General features: G+C 36.7%; 1 protein-coding gene across 1 annotated transcript in view; it reads right to left on the reverse strand.

Moving 5' to 3' along the window:
- RANBP9 (RAN binding protein 9) overlaps positions 1–22,419 on the reverse strand; it is an 86,905-nt gene that overhangs the window by 28,497 nt on the left and 35,989 nt on the right. Inside the window, exons 3-5 of the mRNA XM_080805247.1 lie at positions 9,872–9,924; positions 8,823–8,990; positions 4,489–4,511 (exon numbers count right to left, since the gene is read on the reverse strand). Coding sequence (XP_080661373.1) covers positions 4,489–4,511; positions 8,823–8,990; positions 9,872–9,924 — 244 coding nt within the window. The remainder of the gene's footprint in view (positions 1–4,488; positions 4,512–8,822; positions 8,991–9,871; positions 9,925–22,419) is intronic.

Genomic DNA, 22,419 nt, shown 5'->3' on the forward strand with positions numbered 1-22,419 from the left:
ATTATAGAATATGTGGTCTTCCATGACTGCCTTCTTTCACCTTAGCATAATGCTTTCAAGGTTCTTCCATGATATAGCATGAATCCAGGCTGTGGATTTATGTAAAACAATATTTTCCAGGAAACTTTCTAAATTAAAAAAAAAAAAATCACCCCTTCTTGTGCAGAATTACACAAAAATGAGAATAACTTAAGCCTCTATGAAGAGAATTAAAAAAGATCTCCTAATTTCTATTAACCCATGAAAAATACAGATCCTAAAAATATTCAAAAGCTAAAGATACACAAAATCATATCCTCAATAGTATAATTTTGTTCTGTTTTGAAGATGTTTTCTAATGAAAATGAAAGCAAATAATGTATCTATGAAAAGCAGATTTCAAATCTGCGGCAAGAACTGGAAAGCAGCATCATTGTAGATGAGAGCAGCTTCTGTAACAAAAGGAATTGACCTAATCCCAAACTGATTGAGTTTACAGAGGGACACTTCCCGAACTGGTGAAGAAAGATCATTTTGAAAAAGATACCAGGTTTTCAAAGGTGTGTAAACACCGTAGGTTCCATGATGAGTGCAACCATCTAGATCAACTTTTGTTCTGTAAATACCCTGCCAGGATGTAATGCTACGACCCACCAGTGAGGCATCACAGGTACAGAACATACAAACATTTCTTTGGTGGGACACTTAAGGGAAAGACTAGCTTTTTTTTTTCCTTTTTAAGTAGCAGAATGCTGTGTTGCACGTGGGAGTCCCAGAAGATCTGAGTCACAAAATAAAACAGAACCGCTGTATAAAAAACAAAACAAAAGACAACCTTGCACCAACCACCGTAACCACTTTACCCATTGGTGCTACAAAGCTGAGTATCTTCACTGATTAATTATAGACAAGGCAAAAAAATGACTAGTGACTCTCAAATGGGACAAAAATAATCAGAAGACAACACAAAAATAGTCAACATGTCTACAACCAGCTTAGCCTTTTCCAAATTATCACACTTGTACAAGTGAGGAACAGAAGCTCATCGAACAGCTGCTTGCTCCGACAGGTTGGTTTTACTTGCTTAAGGCCACAAAAGAGGTAAAAAGACAAAACAGAGCACCAAACACCCACCCAGGTGAGCCCTTCCGCCAACTGCAAAGGGAGCAGAATGTCGCCTGCCTCACAGCCCCTGGAGAGATCTGAGCCACACACACCCCATCCGCACCTCGAACTGGCCACACCTGCAGTCCCCCCTTCCTAAGCACGTGACCACAGCCCCGCGCGTCTAGTCAGTGGTGTGAGGACTGCGTTACTTCTCCTCCCTTTATATTAACTCATCTGCTTGCTACTGGAATCATTCTCATCGGCAAATAAACATCCTGGTAAATAAAAAAATCTTTAATTGCCTCCATATCCGCCACCAGCAACCACATGTCACTTGCTTCCTCCCTATTCAGTCGACATCCTCCACAAAGCTGTCCCTACTTTGTGATTTCCCTCCTCCTATTCGCTAGTAAACTCTTTCGAATGAGGATTTCTCCACCACTCAGTCTGCTGAAACTCTGTGCCAAAGTCACCAGCATCCTCCTCTCTGCTAAATCCGTGATTAATTCTCAGTTCTTAGCCTACGTGTGGTATCACAGGGACATCTCACACAGTTGATTTCACCTTTCTTCTAGACAGGCTTTCTTCACTTGGCTTTGAGGACACACCCCCTTCTAAGTCTTCCTCCTACCTCACCGTAGGCTCCTTCTCAATCTCCCTTTGCTGGTTCCTTCTCTTTTCCCAAACATGCATGCCCCTCTTCTCTGCCTACACACACTTCCCCGTGGATGTCTCCTGGTCTCATACTTTAAACACGGAAATGCAAAGGATTCCCAAAATTTTGTCTCCAGCCCAGATCACTCTCTTGAATTACAGGCTTACATGGCCAACTGTACACTTGGGAACTCCATTTAACTTACCCAAAACCAGGGGCGCCTGGGTGGCTCAGTGGGTTAAAGCCTCTGCCTTCGGCTCAGGTCGTGATCTCAGGGTTCTGGGATCGAGCTGCATTGGGCTCTCTGCTCAGCAGGGAGCCTGCTTCCCCCCATCTCTCTGCCTGCCTCTCTGCCTACTTGTGATCTCTGTCTGTCAAATAAATAAATAAAATCTTAAAAAAAAAAAAAAAAAACTTATCCAAAACTGACCTCGAGATCCACCCCCCAACCTTAAACCTGCTCTGCCTATATACACCAATCTCTACATCAGTAAGTGCCATTCTTTCCATTCCTCAGACCAAGAATCTCAAAGTCCGATTCTCTCTCGTATTTTTCACATCCAATTCATCAGAAAATCCTCTTGGCTCTCAGTTGGGATATTTTCCAATCATACTTATTTTTATTTTTAAATTTAACTCTTTAATCTACCTGGAACTTACTTTGGCATAAATATAAGACAAAATCCTAAGATTACAAACTTTTTCAAAAAGATTAACACTGGTTCCCATGCTGCTTATTAAATAATACTTCCTAGTGAGCATGTTGATTTTAGACTCCGAATTTTCCTTGGCTTAGCAAAGTTGTTCTCTATTATAACTTCGATTTCTTCTGTTTTGGTTTTTTTTTCCCCCGAGAATTTTCTTCAGAACATTAATAACCTATAGATAGGATGACTATCCTCTGCCTCTGATTCTACTGTCACCCTTCTCAAAACATCTCTGAAACTGAGATGTGTCTTATAAACAGTGACACCTTACATCTGTCTACACAGGCAGCTGTCACTGCCTGCACAGGTATGAATCCATTCAAGAACAAGCTCTCCGAAAATTCTGGAACTTGACTCATTTTTTTCCTGGTGAAACAGCTGGATAACTGCTACCTCTAAGACATTTTAGTCAACAAGTCATGTACAGACCAACTAAGAAAGAAATACCAGAGTCCTGGTTGGTGCAGTGCCTTCTGAAAATGGGCAGCATCAGAGCCTGCACAATGCAATTGGAAGCTTGGGAGAAAATGCCAGAAACATAATGGAGAGCTCTCAGGAAATGTTCTTGATGGCACAGATGGCAGCATCAAGTAGAAAACCACAGACATCAACTGTAAAGAAGTGGTTTAAAAGACTGGATTCTAAATATGAAGTTTGGGGAATACCTTAGCCAATCTATATTCCTTATTTCATTATTTTCAGGTGTTTAACAAGTGATACTGATTAAAATCTATACATTAAAAACCTATATTTAGGGGTGCCTGGGTGGCTCAGTGGGTTAAGGGTCTGTCTTCAGTTCAGGTCATGATCTCAGGGTCCTGGGATTGAGCCCCACATCGGGGCTCTCTGCTTGGCAGGGAGCCTGCCTCTCTGCCTACTTGTGACCTCTCTGTCAAACAAATAAATAAAAATTTTTAAAAAATCTATATTTAAATACCCTAAGAGATCATTCAGTGAATACAAAATAACAATTTTAAGTGATAACAAAGCATCCTATCCTAGTTTGTTAGGTCTTTCCCCATTAGCGTTACATGGGATGTGTGTTACGATGGGCAGTCTTTGCCTTGGTAAATAAGGTATCCACAATCAAAGCCCTCAAATCTCTAACGATGTTGAGTCACCATCACCTGCTGCCTGAATTTCTGCAAGAGCCTCCTCCCAGGTCTGCCTGCTTCTGCCCTAAATCCCTGTCCCAGTCTACTTTTCAAAGAGCCATCAGCGACCCTTTAAAACCAAAGCTACGCCATGGGAACGGAGACTCTGCAGTGTCTGCATTTCACTCAGAGTAAATGCCCAAGCACTTGCAGCGGCCCTCCAGGTGTCCATGAACTCGCTCACCCTGCCCCACCTCGATCCTGGACTCATCTAGCGCACTCTGTCTTCGTCCCCTCCCTGGGCCCCTTCCTTAGTCAGGCTCCTCTACCTGTTTCTCTGTCTGGACCATTCTTGCTGGATGTACCTATTCCGCCGACTCCCTCACTCTGTTCCGAGTCTCTGCTCCAGTGGCCCCTTGCAAACCTCGGCAAAGGTGAGTGAACCGCACAGCCCATGTTCTGTCTTTGGTACTCCCCCTCTCTTGCTCTTTCTTTAAAAGGTACCTACCATCCTTTAAAATGTCATAGTTTATTTGTCCTTAATGTACTGTTTACTCCTAGTCCCCAGACTGAATATGTCAAGAGGACAGAGCCCTTCACCTGGTCTGGTGCGTGGTGCACCGCATGAAACACTGACCGCAACCGTGGCACAGCCGCTTGCCAAAAGGTTCAGCGATACCAAAGAAACACATTTCAACTGAATGCAGTGACAGTGACAGTACAAGGTGTATTTTAAGTAACCAATTCTGATTTATTTGTTTAGTTGCGATCTAGTTCCCTTGTGCCAGGGCACCTGGCGCCTGGGGAAAGGATCTCTAGTCTATGCATCGCATATAAACTTGATAAATATCAGTGAGATGGAATTCCAAACATGTTTAATACCAGTTTCTTTACGCTTCTTTTAATTAAAAATACAAAACAGCTTTTAAAAGAAAGCATGTCTTACCGGTAGGTCGGTGAAAGCAATACCTAAAACACAAACAAAACAAAAACCAAAAAAGTGGCATTAGACACGGTTTTTCAAAGGCAGACGATAGTGACAAGCTGAATTTAAACTGAAAACAAGGGAAGGAATGGCAAAGGAAGGAAAGGAAAAAATTTTAAACCTAGATATTAAATAGTGAGACCAGTCTTTTTCTCAGTAACACCAACAGAGGTCTGAGCGAATGTTCTGTCTCCCTTCAAGATCAACATCCTTGTTAGTCACACCGCAGTGTTATTTCTGGAGTACTGTCACTGCCTCCAGGACTTTGGTTTCAGACAGATCTTCTAAGCTATGTCAAGAACCTTATAAGAAAACTGGTTGCAAAACAGTCACATTTGATTTTTGACCAATACCCATGCTGCTTTATCGAGCCTTACCACTTAAATCTTCCTCACCTACATTTAGCTTTTAAGTAATTCTAGGGGGAAGGGAAAGAAGAGATTTTTTTGTTACCAAGGGAAAAAAACTGAACGATGCAAAATGCAGTACTTTTGTTTCTTAAAAAAAAGTTTTTCCCCATGAAAGTACATTCTTAAATACCTTGACTGTTCTGCGAAAAAACTCAATTCCTCATTCAAAGGATCAAGGGTTATACAGCTGAGAATTTCTCATGCATGTCCTCTGACAGTAATTTCACCACAGTCATGTTCAGAAACAAGTCAGAGGAGTGAGTCTACTGGCATCCCAAACTGATGATTTAATAATCTCTTTTCAAATATTTAAATAGATTACTTCACTGAAAATAAAATAATAAATAAACCAAGTATTTCTGTAGGATCTCATTCATATGCTCAAAAAGACTGAGCTCTAGAAAAACAGGAGATAGTCACTTACTCTCAATTCTTCCAGTCTAAACACACATTAAAACTAAAAAAACCCACACCAACACCACTACCTTTCCCGTGTTGAATCACCATCTAAAAACTGAGGGCGTTTCCACTGAATTATCTTTTAAGGCCTCTTCCCAGTGAGATTTTATGGCTCTGTTATTGTGCTGTACCATCAGAAAACACAACTATCTGACTCTATCCTATTAAAGTAATAAAATTAGAAGACAAACTGACTATGCCTCTCTTCTATATGGTTTTTAATAAATGTGTAAAAACAGTGGCTTGTAGTTAAGTCCTGTCTTTATGACTTTTAAAAACTAGTAAATTCATGTTGGCTTATCAAAAGGAAAGCAAAACTGGAGGTCACCTAAGCTCCCCATAAAACAGATTACTTTTAGCTTCATTAATAAATAGAAAGCAAAGTGACCATAGGCCAAATATGAAAATTTATTCTAAAATTCTCAGAAAACTAAAAAGGATACAGGAAACAACACAGAATATTTTAATAAAATATTACCAATTGTATCTTAATATCTTAATCATAATTTAGCAGCCTAAAAAGTTATTTTCCTCAAAGACATCTACTATAGCAAAGATGGTCTACTTTTACAGTTTTAGCCAAAATTCCTTTTTGTTAATAATTACTGCAATCCTCAGTCTTTACCATAAACTCTAATGAAAAACCCAACTCAATCTCACAGATTAACATTTTTGAAATAGCTACCACAACCTGTACACATTCAGACCACAAAAAGATGCTACTTTAGTAAGATAGATTTAAATTTTACCTGGAAGACAATTTTTTATATTTATAATTTTCTGATATGTCAAAAGTCTTTTCAAAAAGTGATCTTCAATTGATGATTTTCAATAAAACAAAGTAAAAAAACTTCCAATTAAATTAACCTAGATACTGAACTGTTTCTCCTTTAATTATTTTCTCAAATAAAAACCGTTCCAGGGGCGCCTGGGTGGCTCAGTGGGTTAAAGCCTCTGCCTTCGGCTCAGGTTGTGATCCCAGAGTCCTGGAAGCAAGCCCCGCATCGGGCTCTCTGCTCAGCGGGGAGCCTGCTTCCTCCTCTCTCTGCCTGCTTCTCTGCCTACTTGTGATCTCTCTCTGCCAAATAAATAAAAAAAATCTTAAAAAAAAAAAAAGCTTTCCAGTTCTATTTCTATGATCAGTAAATATATATTTTTAAAATCTTCATGAAAAAGAAACTAAAGATGTATCAGCTTTTGGGTAGAAATGATCCACTCCGGGAAGTACAACAGTATTTAAATAATATTTTTATCTTCTAGATGCTAGAAACTGGACCACAGGGAAGCATACTTCCGTGAAGACCCAGAGAGTAAATCTCTTCCACTTTCCAGGCTCTATTAATATTAAATAATATTAATATAAATTAATATTCCAGGGTCTCCATCACAAGCACTCAGTCCTGCCACTGGACAGAAAAGCGCTGTATACATAGCACAAACGAATGGGGGTGGCTCTGTTCCCATGAAACTTGACTTAAAGCACAGACAGGAGACCAGTCTGGATCATGAGCTGTGGCGGGTTGACCTCTGTTCTAAAGGAGTGACCTTTTACCCAGCATCTAAGCCCAGACTCTGGCTAATAACACGGAATGAGTACTCACTATGTGCCAGGCAATCACCTAAGAACTTTGCATGCATCATTTCAGTCTACTTTACCAACCAAAGAAAGGCAGGTATTACAGTGGTTCTACTTACAAAATGAGGCACAGAAATATTAATTTGCATAAGGTCACATGGCCTAAGCCAGGAGACAAACCCAGGCAACTAAAGAACCCACATTAACGGCTCTTATACTGCCTATGTGCTTAATAAACATGAAATTTATAAATGAATACTGACAAATGTCTCAAAAATTTACTTAAAATTAGAACGTGATTTTATCATGAAGTACCTCACATTTTAAATAGGTTTCTTATTCAAGAGAAAATCTCAATATTAATGTTTGTGAAAATCTAACAAGAAACAAATAAAATCACATCATCTATGATCTTTCTATTTCCCAAAACAAAATTCCTTCTCTGGAATAAAGTTTTAAAAAACAGTAAAAAGACTAATTTTTGGTTTAAAAATATGCCTTCTTTTGCATTTTGGAATGAAAGGTCATACCTAAAAGCAGATTTCTACAGTTTAATTTAAGATCAAATACCTTAAGCAAGCAAGGCAACTAAGACCACCCTGGGTTAAATGCTGTGATGAGTCAGAGCCAGGACAGTAACACGGAATAAACTAGAGGCTACATCATCTGGAAAGGGGCCAGCCACAGCAATCAAATCACAAATCCACACATCTCCTGGTGTCCCGAAGCAACACTCCTGTGTGGACTTGGGAAAACCTTTTTGTTGCTAAGACAGGACTTCAAAATCAGTATTAACATTCAGAACGAAAAGACTTAAGCTGCATATAAAAGTGAAGACACTAATTTTATATCAGGAATATGACAGCTATTACCAATGCAGCCAGAAATCTAGAATTTTCTACTATGAAATGAAAGACACAACAGTTTTTGTGTTTCATTAAAGAACATCTATTATATGCCCAAGGAACCTATTTGCAGTCTAATTTTCAAATACAATTTATGAGCACAATGAAATTTCTGCCTTCCAAGGCTAGTTTTTGCTTCCTTTTGCTTTACTTCATCAGAAGTAGTTTGCTTTGAATCAAGCACTTCTCTAGTAATGTGAAACCATTTTACTTTTAAAGCATCAGTCTTACTATCCTTCACAGTTTCTGTATAAAAACAAAAACAAAAAAACTTCTAAGAAAAGGGAATATAACCACCACACAGTTCTCAATTTGAAACACTACAGGTGCATATGCAACCAAAAAGCGTGATTTTCTACTATCTTGGGATGGCTATGCCTCTTTATGTTTTCATTAATTTATTTTTTTATTTACCATCTGTCTTTTATCCTTGGAATTTTTGCTGTTATGGTTTTAATTCTGCTCCTTTCTGCAGAACTTGTAGTCATCACCCTTTAGTCATCACTAAAGGCCTGCCCTTTTAGTGGGTCAAATGCCTTTCCTTTGGTTGATAGTATTAAGACTTTCCTTCATTATTACCCCATACTACACTAAAAACTGACAGCCTTTTTTTCTTGGTACCTGTTACCTAGAGAATTCAGTCATACTATGAAGTGTTTAGTGTCTTACTCAAAGCAGAAAAGACTTAGCATTTCTATTACTAGAATAAATATGGGAGCATGGGGATTATTTTCACAGTTACTTCCATATATGTGATACAATGTGGCGTTCACAGAACTCAAATATTTACCATTTCCTCAACTTCAACCTGGAAAGAACAAAGAAGTAACATCCAGATAGGCATGTACTTACAATCGAGGACTACATAACAAATGTGACTACCATGCTATAAGTACAATAATCACAATATTTGATTACTTTACATGCAATACATTATCTTAGTACCTAAACTATGTCCATTCTTGGTGTAGAAGCAGGTATTGTTGATAAGGTTAACACAACAGCCAATGACATCACCAGTCGTAAAAGTTGGTCCATAAGGTTGTCCCGTTCCAGAAGAACAAAATGAATGTCCATCATCCCCATGATAACCATATGAATGTTTATCCCAGCCTAAAGAGAAAGTTCCAGTATATTTACAATGAAAAGTAAGGTTCCTCTGTACTAGAGCTATTCACTAAGATTATGACAAGAAAAGCAAGAATAGTACAATAGATGATAGCACAAAAGTAAAACTCTCAAATGTACATTTAAATTCCCAATAATTACGCCACATGATTTCTACATTAAAATACTGTTTACAACACTAAGGAAAATAAATCTGCCACACAGAAGCCTAAAAGATGTATTAAACAAGACTCTTACCGTCTAAAAAAAAAAAGGCAAGACACATTTTCCATGCATATTTCCTTTGCTAATAAACCAAAGGAATTTTGCTTTGATTGACACACACACAGAGTTTAATATAAAATAGAGGATTTTTCTATTTTCCAAAGTTTCTTCCAAATTAATTTTTAACACTAGTAAAAATACCAGAAAATATAATCCGAGAATCACTTTCATCTGATTAATGGCTTTGGGAAACAGTTCTGCCATCTCAGCTGACACTTTCCTTAGCTCACTTGGACTATTAGCCTCCATTCCCAGAATACTGAACAAATGAAAACAGGTTAAAAGCCAGGAATATACTGGGTAGCAAAGAGAATTAATCACATTAAAATATTTAAAGTCACTGATATATGACTATGTAATAGAAGTTAAAATACCAAAACAAGCAAAACCATAAAACAAAAAAATGCATGGTAGATATAAGTTTTGCTAAATAGCATAAAATTTAAATTTTTAAAAACCACCTGGCTTCCACTTCAAACTCATAACATAGAGGAGATTAAAAACACAGAAAATCAATGTACTTAACTATTTCAATTATTACTTCAAATTTTTAGACAGAAAGATGTAGCTGTAAGACAGTACTGTAATTCAATTACAAGTACCTGGTAGTCTATTCATGTTCACACCTTGAGCAGAAAGACCAATTCCCATGTAACTGTTAAAAAAAAGAAAGGGGGGGGGTGGAGAGAGGAACAAAAGGAGGTTATTATAACCATATATGTAAAAATTACCAAATACCCTGAAACATATCAGAACCCAACCCAAGTTGAAACTCACAGCTACAAAAAAATTTTACAATTCATTAAACAGCAAAAAAGGCAGTATTAAGCAACAATAAAACTCAGATTCTCAGTAAATTCCTATAATATTCATTCTTAAATATACCCAAAGTACTAGTAATAATTATATACTCTACTAACAACTATAAAAACCTTTCAACTTATCTACACGTAACTATTTAGGATTAAGATTTCTAATAAAAAGCGCAGGGGGACTTGTGGAAGAAAAAAGAAACAATACTTAGGAAACTATTATATTTCCAAAAGGACACAGTAATAATCAAGACCACAAAAAAAGGGACATGGATACGTATTTGGAAAAAATGTCAAATTCACATAAAAACATGTGAAATATTTAATAAAATTACACTTAAAAGTATGTACTGTAGGGGCGCCCAGGTGGCTCAGTGGGTTAAAGCCTCTGCCTTCAGCTCAGGTCATGATCCCAGGGTTCTGGGATAGAGTCCCACGTTGGGCTCTCTGCACAGTGGGGAGCCTGCTTCTCTCTCTCTCTCTGTCTGCCTCTCTGCCTACTTGTGATCTCTGTCTGTCAAATAAATAAATAAAATCTTAAAAAAAAAAAAAGTATGTACTGTATAGTATCCATGTACTGGTTTTCTTAGAATTTGGCAAAATGACAAAATCAAATTAAAGATAAGATTCTTCGTTTTTAATTTCTCAAACTAAAAGAACAAAATTATCTCCAAAAAAAGAAATATAAAAGGAAAAATTATTGAAGTATGTGAATCATTTTAGAAGCTTATAAAATATTAATAAAACCTGATAAAGATAGCTGAAAAGTGGGAAGAGTATAAAACAATACACTTGTAAGTACTGATGCAAAAAGAAAAAGAAAAGCCACCAACTAAATAAAAGAATAAGGTGAATCCAGTTTGTGAAAAGGCTGACTATGATTGCATCAAGACTTAAAATGGCACTTGATAAATTTTGCTACCATTATTATTATTTTTTTTTAAGATTTTACTTATTTGAGAGACACACAAAGAGCATGAGCATGAGCAGGAGGAGGAGCAGGGAGAGAGGAGCAGAGGGAGAGGGAGAAGCAGACTCCCCTCTGAGCAAGGACCTTGACATGGGCCTAGATCCTGGAACTCCAGGATCATGACCTGAGCTGAAGGCAGCCGCTAAACAGACTGAGCCACCCAGGCGCCCCTCAGCTACCATTTTTAATAAAACTCAACCAAAATAAAAGCAAACTAAAATACGACATACTTTTTACCAAATCTAATACAACAACAGTAAACACTGAAGCCATTTCCATTAAAATCAGGACATGGAATTGTCTACTACAACTGTTAAATAGTATTTTGAAGGTTTCAGATAATTTAATAATATAATGAAAACAAATAACCAGTATTAATATTAAAAGATATAAAATAATCTTTATTTAGTTGCCATGATTATATACACAGAAAACTACAGAAACTACTAAAAGCTTAGAAGATAAACTCTCACGTGGGCACACTGTAGAAAATCGATAACACATAATCCTAAAAGCTTACGAAGAGAAAAGGCAAATTATCTCCCCAAAAAAGGACCATTTATGACAATAAACAATGGCACAAAGCACTAAGGATAAAGAACTGCCAGCCTAGAACTGATGCCCAAATAAAGTATCATTGAAAATGAGGGCAAAATAAGGTATTTTAAGACACTAAAAAGCTAACAGCTTACTTTCCGCAGAACCTCACAAAAGAACTATTTGAGGATATGCTTTAGTAGAAAGATAAGTGAAAAAAATGAGAAAAAATACATGGGTCAAAGAAACAATAATCAGCACAAAAAGCATGAAATATATACTTAAAAAGAGCCAGATTCTTTAAAAATACTATTGCTTTTAAAATCTGTAACCCATATGTAATATGCTAGAATGCAATTAATGGTACTTTACATAAAAAGACACAGGAAAATATCACCCACATTCAAGAGAACAGAAACAAAAGAGAATGACTCTGAGATGATGAAGTGTTTGAAATTAAAATATAAAGAATTCTGAAGCAGCTGTTGTTACAATGCTCAAGGACGTAAAGAGAAATGTGCTTGTACTGAATGAAATGATAGCAATTTCAACAAAGAAAAAGAATAAAAAAAACCCAAAATTCTGGAGCTGAAAAATATCTGAAATAAGCATTTACTTATGTACTTAATGGCACACTAGAAATGGCAAAATGAGTAAGTAATGATGAAATCAGAGCAGTTTCTGAAGAACAGAGAGAAAAAATATTAAGGCTAAAAAAGAGAGCCGGCTGAGGCAGCATCAAAAGGTCTATCAAACATGTAACCAGAGTCCCACAAAGAGAAAAAGAGAGGGGGTTCAAAATTCAGAGAACAATTTTCCAGATTTGGAAAAAGAAAAAGATCTATAAATTCAAAAAGCATAGCAAACCTTGCAGGTTCAATACCAAGAAAAGCACACCTAGGCACAAGTCACAAACTGCTGAAAACTTAAAAAAAATAATAAAACAAAATAAAAGAACAAACACTGAAAGCAGCCAGAAAAAAAGACATTTCACTGTCACAGGAACACTGAGTTGAACACTCGCGCATTTCTCATAAGAATACAGGAAGCCCAGAAGACAGTGAAAATGAAATCTCTATTAAACCAAAGCTGGGAGAAGGGGGACTCATGCTTTATTATCACATTTAAGGTCCTTAAAATGACTACACTATACAAAATCATGCAGTAAAAACCACAGGGCTTATCAGAAAAAAATGGGGTTACAAGCACAGCATTCCTAAACTCCATCAGTAACACATTAAAAAAAAGGGAAGAACCCAACTTAAAAAACCCCCAATTCAATAAAAAATGATTTTACACACACTAAATTATTTAAGATACATAAACACCACAATAAATATATCACTTTACACTGAAAAAGATCTGAAGTTTACTTGGGGAAGTAGGTGACACAGCACTGTAGCTTGTGGGTTATTGTGAAGTGGTGGGAGGAAAGTTACTCGATGCGCAAATCTGTCCCAGCAGATGTGGACGGGTGTGGCTCGTAACACGCAGTGAACCAACATAGTTGGTACATGTCTGAGGTGTTGCAGGACATATAAAAACAAGCTCAAATTCAACAGCAGTGAGGGAGTGGCAAGATTTTTAAAGCGCATGAACAAAAATGTATTACTGTGGTACTCTGTGTTTAGCAAAGGAAACAGACACAAAAAATTTTCAGATCAATATATCAATACAGATATTTTCAAATTTTACATTTCCTATCATTTTTTAAATTATGGTTGTACCAAATATCAAATAAAAGAGACTAAGAAGACTAGTTTAATTCCTACTACAGACAAGTTTAAGTCCACTAGAGCATGTTAGTTTCCCATCTGTTCTCTCCATTCATCCTTTCTATGTTCTTTGTATTTTTCTATATTTAATCCTTGTTAACTTTTTTTTTTAAAAGACTTTATTTATTTATTTGAGAGAGAGACAGTGAGAGAGATCATGAGCGAGGAGAAGGTGAGAGGGAGAAGCAGACTCCCCGTGGAGTCGGGAGCCCGATGCAGGACTCGATCCCAGGAATCCGGGACCATGACCTGAGCCGAAGGCAGTCGCTTAACCACCGAGCCACCCAGGCGCCCTCCTTGTTAACTTTTTGCTATACGTTTTGGTACTGTATTAATGAACACCATGTAAGTGTTAAAGAGTACACTTTTGACATATCTTTGATTGAATTAGTATATTTATCACATGATGACAATGTAACACAAAGCTTTTTTAAAGCCTGTTTACCTCTTCCCACATTTTTGCTACTGTTGTCATGTTTTATTTCTTAAGATTTTATTCATTTGCCAGAGAAAGAGAGAACACAAGGAGGGGGATCTGCACGCAGAGGGAAAATCAGACTCCCTGCTGAGCAAGGAGCCCGATGCAGAACTCAATCCCAGGACCCTGGGACCACCACCCGAGCTGAAGGCAGACACTTAACCGACTGAGCCACCCAGACATCTCATGTTTTATTTCTTTACATGTTGCACACTCCATAGGAATGTCACCATTATCGCTTTATATAGTTAATGCTATTTTACTCAGTTAGATACACAACAGACTTCTCATCAGAAACCATGGAAGCCAGCGGGCAAGGGGATGACATACTGCAACGCTGAAAGAAAAGCCTGTAAAGCAAGAATTCTAAATGGAGCAAATTTATACTTCAAAAATGGAGAAGCTAAGATGTTCCCAACTAAACAAAAACTGAAAATTTCTAACAAACCAGCATATTAAGAAATAATAAGGTGGAAAAGAAAGGAAACTAGGTAGTAACTCAAATCCACACAAAGCAAGGACATCAATAGAGATAACTACATAGACAAACATAAAAGAGTATAAATGACTTGTTTCTAATTCTATCAAAAAAACACAAAGTAGTAATTTTAACATTTGGGTTTAAATTGTATACATTATAATTTCATGACAATAAAATAGCAAAAAGGAGAAAGCAGAAAATAGATACACTATGTTGCAAAATTTAACATACTATTGGAATTAAGTTGGTATCAATCCAAATTATATTTTCCTATTAAGATACTATGAGTAATCCTCCAGAGCAACCACTAAGAAAATAATTCAAGGGGCACCTGGGTGGCTCCATCAGTTAAGCGTCTGACTCTTGGTTGTGGCTCAAGGTCCTGATCTCAGGGTACTGGGATGGAGCCCTGCATTGGGCTCTGCACTCAGCAGGGAGTCTGCTCAGTATATTTTCTCTTCCTCTGCCCCTCTCCCTGTTAGCTCACTCTCTCTTAAATAAATAAATAAATATTTATTTAAAAAAAAAAAAAAGAGAACTCAAGAACTACAGAGAAGAAACCACAATGAAATTAAAAGGTACACTAGAAAACATCTAATTCACACAAAAGAAAGCAACAAGAGCAGAGCAGAGAAACAATAAGATATAATACATGTAACAATAAATACCAAAATGGCAGACTTAAGTCCTATGTTATCAGTAATGATAATAAATGCAAATGGATAAAACCATCCAATCAAAAGGCAGAGATCCACTGAATAGTCCTTTTCCTTTCTGAACAAAGATCCAGAGATATGTATTCTACAGCGAACACTTTAGGTCTGAACACACAAGCAGGAAGAAAGTAAAAAAGAAACTAAAATAGTAATCAAATGAGAGACTAGATAACTATACTAATACCAAACAAACATTAAGACAAAAGTTGTTACCAAAAACAAAAGAATATATTTTATCATGATAAAAGGGTCAATACACCAAGACAAAGTAAAAATTACACACAAATACAAATCTAACAACAGAGTCCTATTTAAAGCAAAAACTCAAAGAATTAAAATACACAATTCACAATAGCTGACAACTTCAATAACTCACCTTGAATGATGAATGGAACAACCAGACAGAAGATCAACAAAGAAACACAAAACTGAACACAACTGTAAACCAACCAGAACTAACAGACATCTGTAGAACTCTCTGCCAACCATTGTGGAGACACGCTTCTCAACAGCACAGAGAACAATCTCCAAGATCTATTAGGCCATAAAACAGCCTCAATAAATTTAAGATCATTGAAATTATACACAGTATATTCTCCAACCACAAGGGAATTAAATCAGAAACTACAAACAAGAAAAATTTCAATGTACAAATATGTGGAAACTAAACAACACACTCCTAGAAAACAAATACAAAGAAATCACAAGGGAAATTAGAAAATACTTAGAAATGAATGAGAATGAAAACGTAACACATCAAAACTTACGGGGATGAGTCTAAAGTAGTACTTAGAAGGAAATTTATGGCTGCAATTGCCTATATTTAAAAAAGAAGTATCTCAGGGCACCCATCTGGCTCAGTCAGTAAAGTATGTGACTCTTGATCTTGGGGTTGTTGAGTTCAAGTCCCATATTGGGTATAGAGATTACTTAAAAATACAACTTAAAAAAAAAAAAGTATCTCTAATAATCCAACTTTCTACTTTGAGAAACTAGACAATGAATTTTTTTTTTTAAAAAACCACAAAACCCTAATAAATCCAAAGCAGGCAATAGGAAGGAAATAATAAAGATGAGAGCAGAAATCAATGAAATAGAGACCAGAAAAGCAAAAGAATCAATGAATCCAAAATTCGGTTCTATTAAGAGGAAAAAAAGACTCAAATTAATCAAATCAGGAACAAAAAAGTGGTAATTACTACCATAGTAAAAAAAAGATTTTAAGGAAATAAAAAGAACTGTAAGAAAATTCTATGAACAACTATACAGCAACATATTACATAACCTACTTAAAATAGACAAATTCTTAAGTCATAAACCACCAAAAATGAATAGCAATCTTAAAACTTCCCACGAAGAAAAGCTATACTCATAAAAATATAAAATATTTTTATATTATATAAAAAGCAAATGCATCCATATTGTAAAGATAGGAGTAAATATCCTCTATTCACATACAACACAATTTTGTATATAAAAAATTCTAAGGAAGCCCTACCAAAAAACTAATATACAAGTTCAGCAAGATTGCAGGATACCAAGTTCAATATATGCAAAAATCAGATGGCTTCATTCTTGAATTCTACCAAACACAAAAAGAAATTATCACCAATCTTTAGACTCTTCCCCACAAATTAGGAACACTTTCTAACTAATCCTACACACAGCCAGTGTTACCCTACTGTCAAAATCAGACAAAGACACCACAAGAAAACAATTGAAACTATCCTTTATGAATATATGTGCTCAAATCTTCAACTAGCAAACCAAATCTGGCAACACACAAAAAGGATTACACATCATGACCAAGGGGAAATTTATCCTAGAAATACGGTTGACTTAGAAACATACTCAATGTAAAACACCACACTAGAGAGTAAAAAATAAAAGCAACATGATCATTGACAAAGAAACAGAATCAAGACAAAATCCACCATCTCTTCTTTATAAAAACACTCAACAAATTAGGAATAAAAGGGAACCTCCAAAGCTGGTAAAAAACATCTATTTAAAAAAATCCATAGCTAACAGCATCACACTTAATGGTAAAACATTAAATACTTCCCCCTTAAACAAGAAAAGAGGACTTCTACCATTTCTATTCAAAACAGGACTGTAGGTTCTAGCTTGGGCAATAAGGCAAGAAAAAGCAAACGCATCCATATTTTTTTTTTAAAGATTTATTTATTTATTTGACAGACAGAGATCACAAGTAGGCAGAGAGGCAGGCAGAGAGAGAGGAGGAAGCAGGCTCCCTGCCGAGCAGAGAGCCCGATGCGGGGCTCGATCCAAGACCCTGAGATCATGACCTGAGATGAAGGCAGAGGCTTTAACCCACTGAGCCACCCAGGCGCCCCAAACGCATCCTTATTGTAAAGATAAGAGTAAACATCCTCTATTCACATACAACACAATTTTGTATATAAAAAATCCTAAAGAAGCCCTACCAAGAAACTAATATACAAGTTTCAGCAAGATTGCAGGATACCAAGTTCAATATGCAAAGATCAGTTTTGGGGCACCTGGGTGGCTCGGTTGGGTGTCCGACTCTTGATTTCAGCTCAGATCATGGCCTCAGGATAGTGTGATCAAGCCCCATTTGGCCTCCATGCTCAGCAAGGACTCTGCTTGGGCTTCTCCCTTTCCCTCTCCCCCATGCTCATGCATGCAGTCTAAAAAAATTTTTTTAAATCTTTAAAAAATCAGTTTTATTTCTACTCTTTAGCAACAACTGGAAAATGAATTTAAGAAAACAATTCATTTACAACAGAATTAAGAAGAATAAAATATCTAGAAATAAACAACAAAAAAGTGCAAGACTTAAACACTAAAACCTACAAAACACTGTTGAAAGCAATTAAAGAACACCTAAATAAATGGAAAGATAACCATGCTCATGGACAGGAAGAATACTGTTAATGTGGTTAAAATGGTAATGCTACTTTAATTACAATTTAGATACAAGGCAATTCCTATCAAAATTCTAACTTGCTTTCCTACAGAAATTAACAAACTGATTCAGAAATTCATATGGAAAAGCTGGGGGACCAAGAAAAAGAAAAAACTTGGTGGACTCACACTTCACAATGTTAAAACTCCCTAAAGTTAAAAAAATTAAGAGAGTATATGTATTATTACTGTCTTTAGAACAGACATATATATTAATGCAACGGAATTAAGAGTTTAGAAATAAACCCTAAGGTTTATGGTCAATTGATTTGGACAAGAGAAACAAGACAATTTAATGGAAGAAAATCTCTTCAACGGATGCTACGACTCGATGTACCTTTGCAAAAGAATGAAAGCAAAGCAATGCCTCAACACCTTATATAAAAATTAACTCAAAATGGTTTAGAAAACTAAGGGGAAGAGCTAAAAGTATAAAGTCTTAGAAACACCAGAGTAAATCTTCATAACCTTGGATTAGGCAAAGTTTTCTAGATATTAAACCAAAAACATAAGTAACAACAAGATAAACCAGACTTCATAAAATTATAGAACTTTTGTGTGTTGAAGAATATGGTCGAGGAATTTGAAAGAGGAGAAAATATATGCAAATCATATAGCTGTTAGGGGATTTCTATCAGAATACATAAACAACTCTTAGAACTTCGCAATAAAAGAAAATCCAACCAAAACACGGCAAAGAACCTGAATAGACATTTCTCCAAAGAAAATATACAAATAGGCAATAAGTACATGAAATTAGTCATTAGGGAAATGCAAATCAAAACCACTATGAGATCTCACTTCACACACCCTAAGACGCCTAGAATCAAGAATACATGTGTTGGCAAGAATGAGCATTTAGAATTTTCGCAGTTGGTGACAATAAAAAACAGTGCAGTCACTTTGGAAAACTCTCTGGCAGTTCCTTGAAATGGTAATCACAGTTTCTCTATGACCCGCCAATTCAATTCCCGCCATCTATCCAGGAGAAATGAAAACATATCCACACAAAGAAAGTTACACAAATGTTTGTAATAACATCATTCATAATAGCTAAAAATATATTTCTACCTACTGACGAGTAGATAAACAAAATGTGGTATATCCTTACAATGGAATATTATTTGGGAACAAAAAGGAATGGAATACTGATATATGCTACAGCAGGAATGAACTCTGAAAACACTGTTACAATAAATAAGCCACAGAGTGCCTGGGTGGCTCAGTAAGTCGAGCGTCTGGCTCTTGGTTTTGGCTCCAGTCCTGTCCTAATCTCTGATCTCAGGGTCGTGGAGTTGTTCTCAGGAGAGTTTGCTTCTCTCCCTCTCCCTGTCTACTCTTCCCTACCTCCTCTCTCTCTCTTACTAAAATAAATGGATGGATCTTTGGGGGAGGGGGGATAAGCTGAAAACAAAACAAAGGACACCTGCTGTAAGGCTCCACTTACATAAAATGCCCAGTGTAGGCAAATCCACAGAAACGAAAACAGGTAAGTTGTTGCCTTGGATTGGGAGAAGTGACTGCTAATGGGTATGGGATTTCTTTTTCAGGTGATAATATCAATTCTAAAATTAAACAGTGGTAAGGGTGACAAGTCTGTGAATATACTAAAAACTACCTAATTGTATGCTTTTAAGGATAAATGTTTATGATTTTAAATTATGTCTCAATAAAACTGTCATTAAAGCATAAACAAGCGGTATTTTGTTTTCAGCTCCAGTACATAAAGAGCTTGGAATCTGTCTTCCCCACAAGAAAAAAGAAGTTGAACAAATAAGGAAGCTACAGAGTTTACCATGAGCAGGAGCCTCTGAGGAAAGTAAGTGTTAAGAATACTTTATAAAAAGTAACGATGAATTCCAGAAGGCAGAGTATAAACTAGCTTGAAGCTTTAAAATCCCCAAAGGCCCGGTCTTAACCAAGGCGGCCACATATTCATGAGTTTTTACCTTCAGTGGCTCTGCCAGATTATCATCCAGGAGGAAAAAGATTTCTTCCAGTTTTGGGCATGGGAAGAGGAAAAGTAACCATTCTGAGATATGGCCAGAGCAAAGTGTCCCCTTTTATTGGTCTGGTTTATTATTTATTTTATTTTTTTATTTTTTAATTTTTATTTTTTGAGAGAGAGATGGGAGCAGAGAGGGAAGAGCTGAGGGAGAGAATCCCAAGCAGGCTACATGCCCAGCCGGATGCAGGGCTCAATCTCACAACCCTGAGTTCCTCACTTGAGCTGGAATCAAGAATTGGACACAACCCATGGAGCCTCCGAGGCAAACCACGATGCATCCCCCTTAACAAAGACCTACCTTCAAGGGAAACTACTTTATCAGAACCTTTTTTGAATTAGTAAAAGAGCATCCAGACAACTCCAATTCCCGTTTGCCTTCATGATTAAAGAGGGAGAAGGAGAGAAGACTAAAATTCTTCTAAGTTCATAGTAAAGGAAGGGACTCTAATTCACTGTAACAACTGAAATTTAATCATATAATTATAGAACCCGGGACGCCTGGGTGGCTCAGTCATTAAGCGTCTGCCTTCGGCTCAGGTGATGGTCCCAGGGTCCTGGGATCAAGCCCCATACGGGGCTCCCTGCTCTGTGGAAAGCCTGCTTCTCCCTCACCCACTCCCTCTGCTTGTGTTCCCTCTCTTGCTGTCTCTCTGTCAAATAAATAAATAAAATCTTTTTAAAAAATTATAGAACACTTCCTTTCCCTGGTACCTTATCACCACATCAGCAAAGTTCTACTATAATAGTATAATAACAGTAGATTACAACTTAGAGAGGTGCAAGACAGAGACTCTATTTAAGGAGTTTCTAGGGAAACCCCAAATAGTGGAAACAAAAACAAGGAAACCTGACAAAAATGAAGCCTCTGACACCATTACACAATACACACACCAAACAAACATTAAACACAACTTGACTCCTAGCCAGATTCTTCACACTAAAGATCTATTTATGTAAGTTCCTATCACCCAATAAAGCACATAAAATTTTCAACAGAAAGATTACATTGAATGCTAAAAAGCAAGACAAATACATTCTGAAGAAACAAAGCAAGCATCACAAACTCAGATAAGACAGAGATTTTTGGAATCATCAAACTAAGAATTTAAGATAACTGTTATTAATATACTAAGCTATGAAAAACAGTTTTTTTTTAAAGATTTTATTCATTTATTTGACAGAGGTCACAAGTAGGCAGAGAGGCAGGCACAGAGAGAGAGGGGGGAGGAAGCAGGCTCCCCGCTGAGCAGAGAGCCCGATGTGGGGCTCGATCCTAGGACCCTGAGATCATGACCTGAGCCAAAGGCAGAGGCTTAACCCACTGAGCCACCCAGGTGCCCCTGAAAAACAGTTTTTTTAATGCTGGAAGTTAAAAATACTACCATGAAAATGCTTTTGATGATTTCTTCATCAGACTAAACACGAAGCAATCAGTGAGCCTGAAGATATGTTAATAAAAACCTCCCAGAATGAATTGCCAAGAGAAAAACAGGAATGAAAAAAATCAGAAGAGAACACATAAGACCTGCAGGACAACTATGAAAGGTATAACATACACATAATGGGCATACTGAAAGAAGAAAGAAATGGGTATTTTAAGTAATCATGGCTGGGAAATTTTTCCAACATTAGCAACAGGCATGAAACCAAAATTTCAGAAAGCTCAGAGAACACTAAATGGATAAATTCCATAACATCAACACCTGGCTTATATTCAAATTTCAGAAAGTCAAAAAGAAATTCTTGAAATAAACTAAAGGACAAAATGAAACAAGAACTCACCTTTAAGGAAGAGGGTTAATTAAGAATCACATCAGACTTCCTCCCAGAAACCATGCAAACAAGATGACATTGGAGTGAAATATCTGAGTGTCGAAAGAAAAAACTAATCTAGAATTCAATAACCAGCAAAATTATCCTTCAAAAGTTAAAAACAAATAAAGACTTTATCAGGCAAACAAAAACTGAAGAACTGCCAATAGACTTGCCTTGTAAGAAATACTGGAAGCTCTTTAGAGAGAAGAAAAAGCATAGATAAGAAATTCAGATCTAGGGGCGCCTGGGTGGCTCAGTGGGTAAAAGCCTCTGCCTTTGGCTCAGGTCATGATCCCAGGGTCCTGGGATCGAGCCCTGCATCGTGCTCTCTGCTTGGCAGGGAGACTGCTTCTTCCCTCTCTCTTTGCCTGCCTCTCTGCCTACTTGTGATCTCTGTCAAATAAATAAATAAATAAAAGTCTTAAAAAAAGAAAAGAAACTCAGATCTACATAATGAGAAAGGAATAAATGAAGATAAAATAAGATCTTTCATTCTTCTTATTCTGAACTGATCTTAACTGTTGAAAATAGTAACAATAACAATGAATTAGGTATCTGTAGTTTATGGATAAGTGAAAAGAGAGTAACAGTACATGAGAAGGGAGGGAA

The sequence above is a fragment of the Martes martes genome (genome assembly GCF_963455335.1).
Source record: "Martes martes genome assembly, chromosome: 6".
In the NCBI taxonomy this organism is placed as follows: Eukaryota; Metazoa; Chordata; class Mammalia; order Carnivora; family Mustelidae; genus Martes; species Martes martes.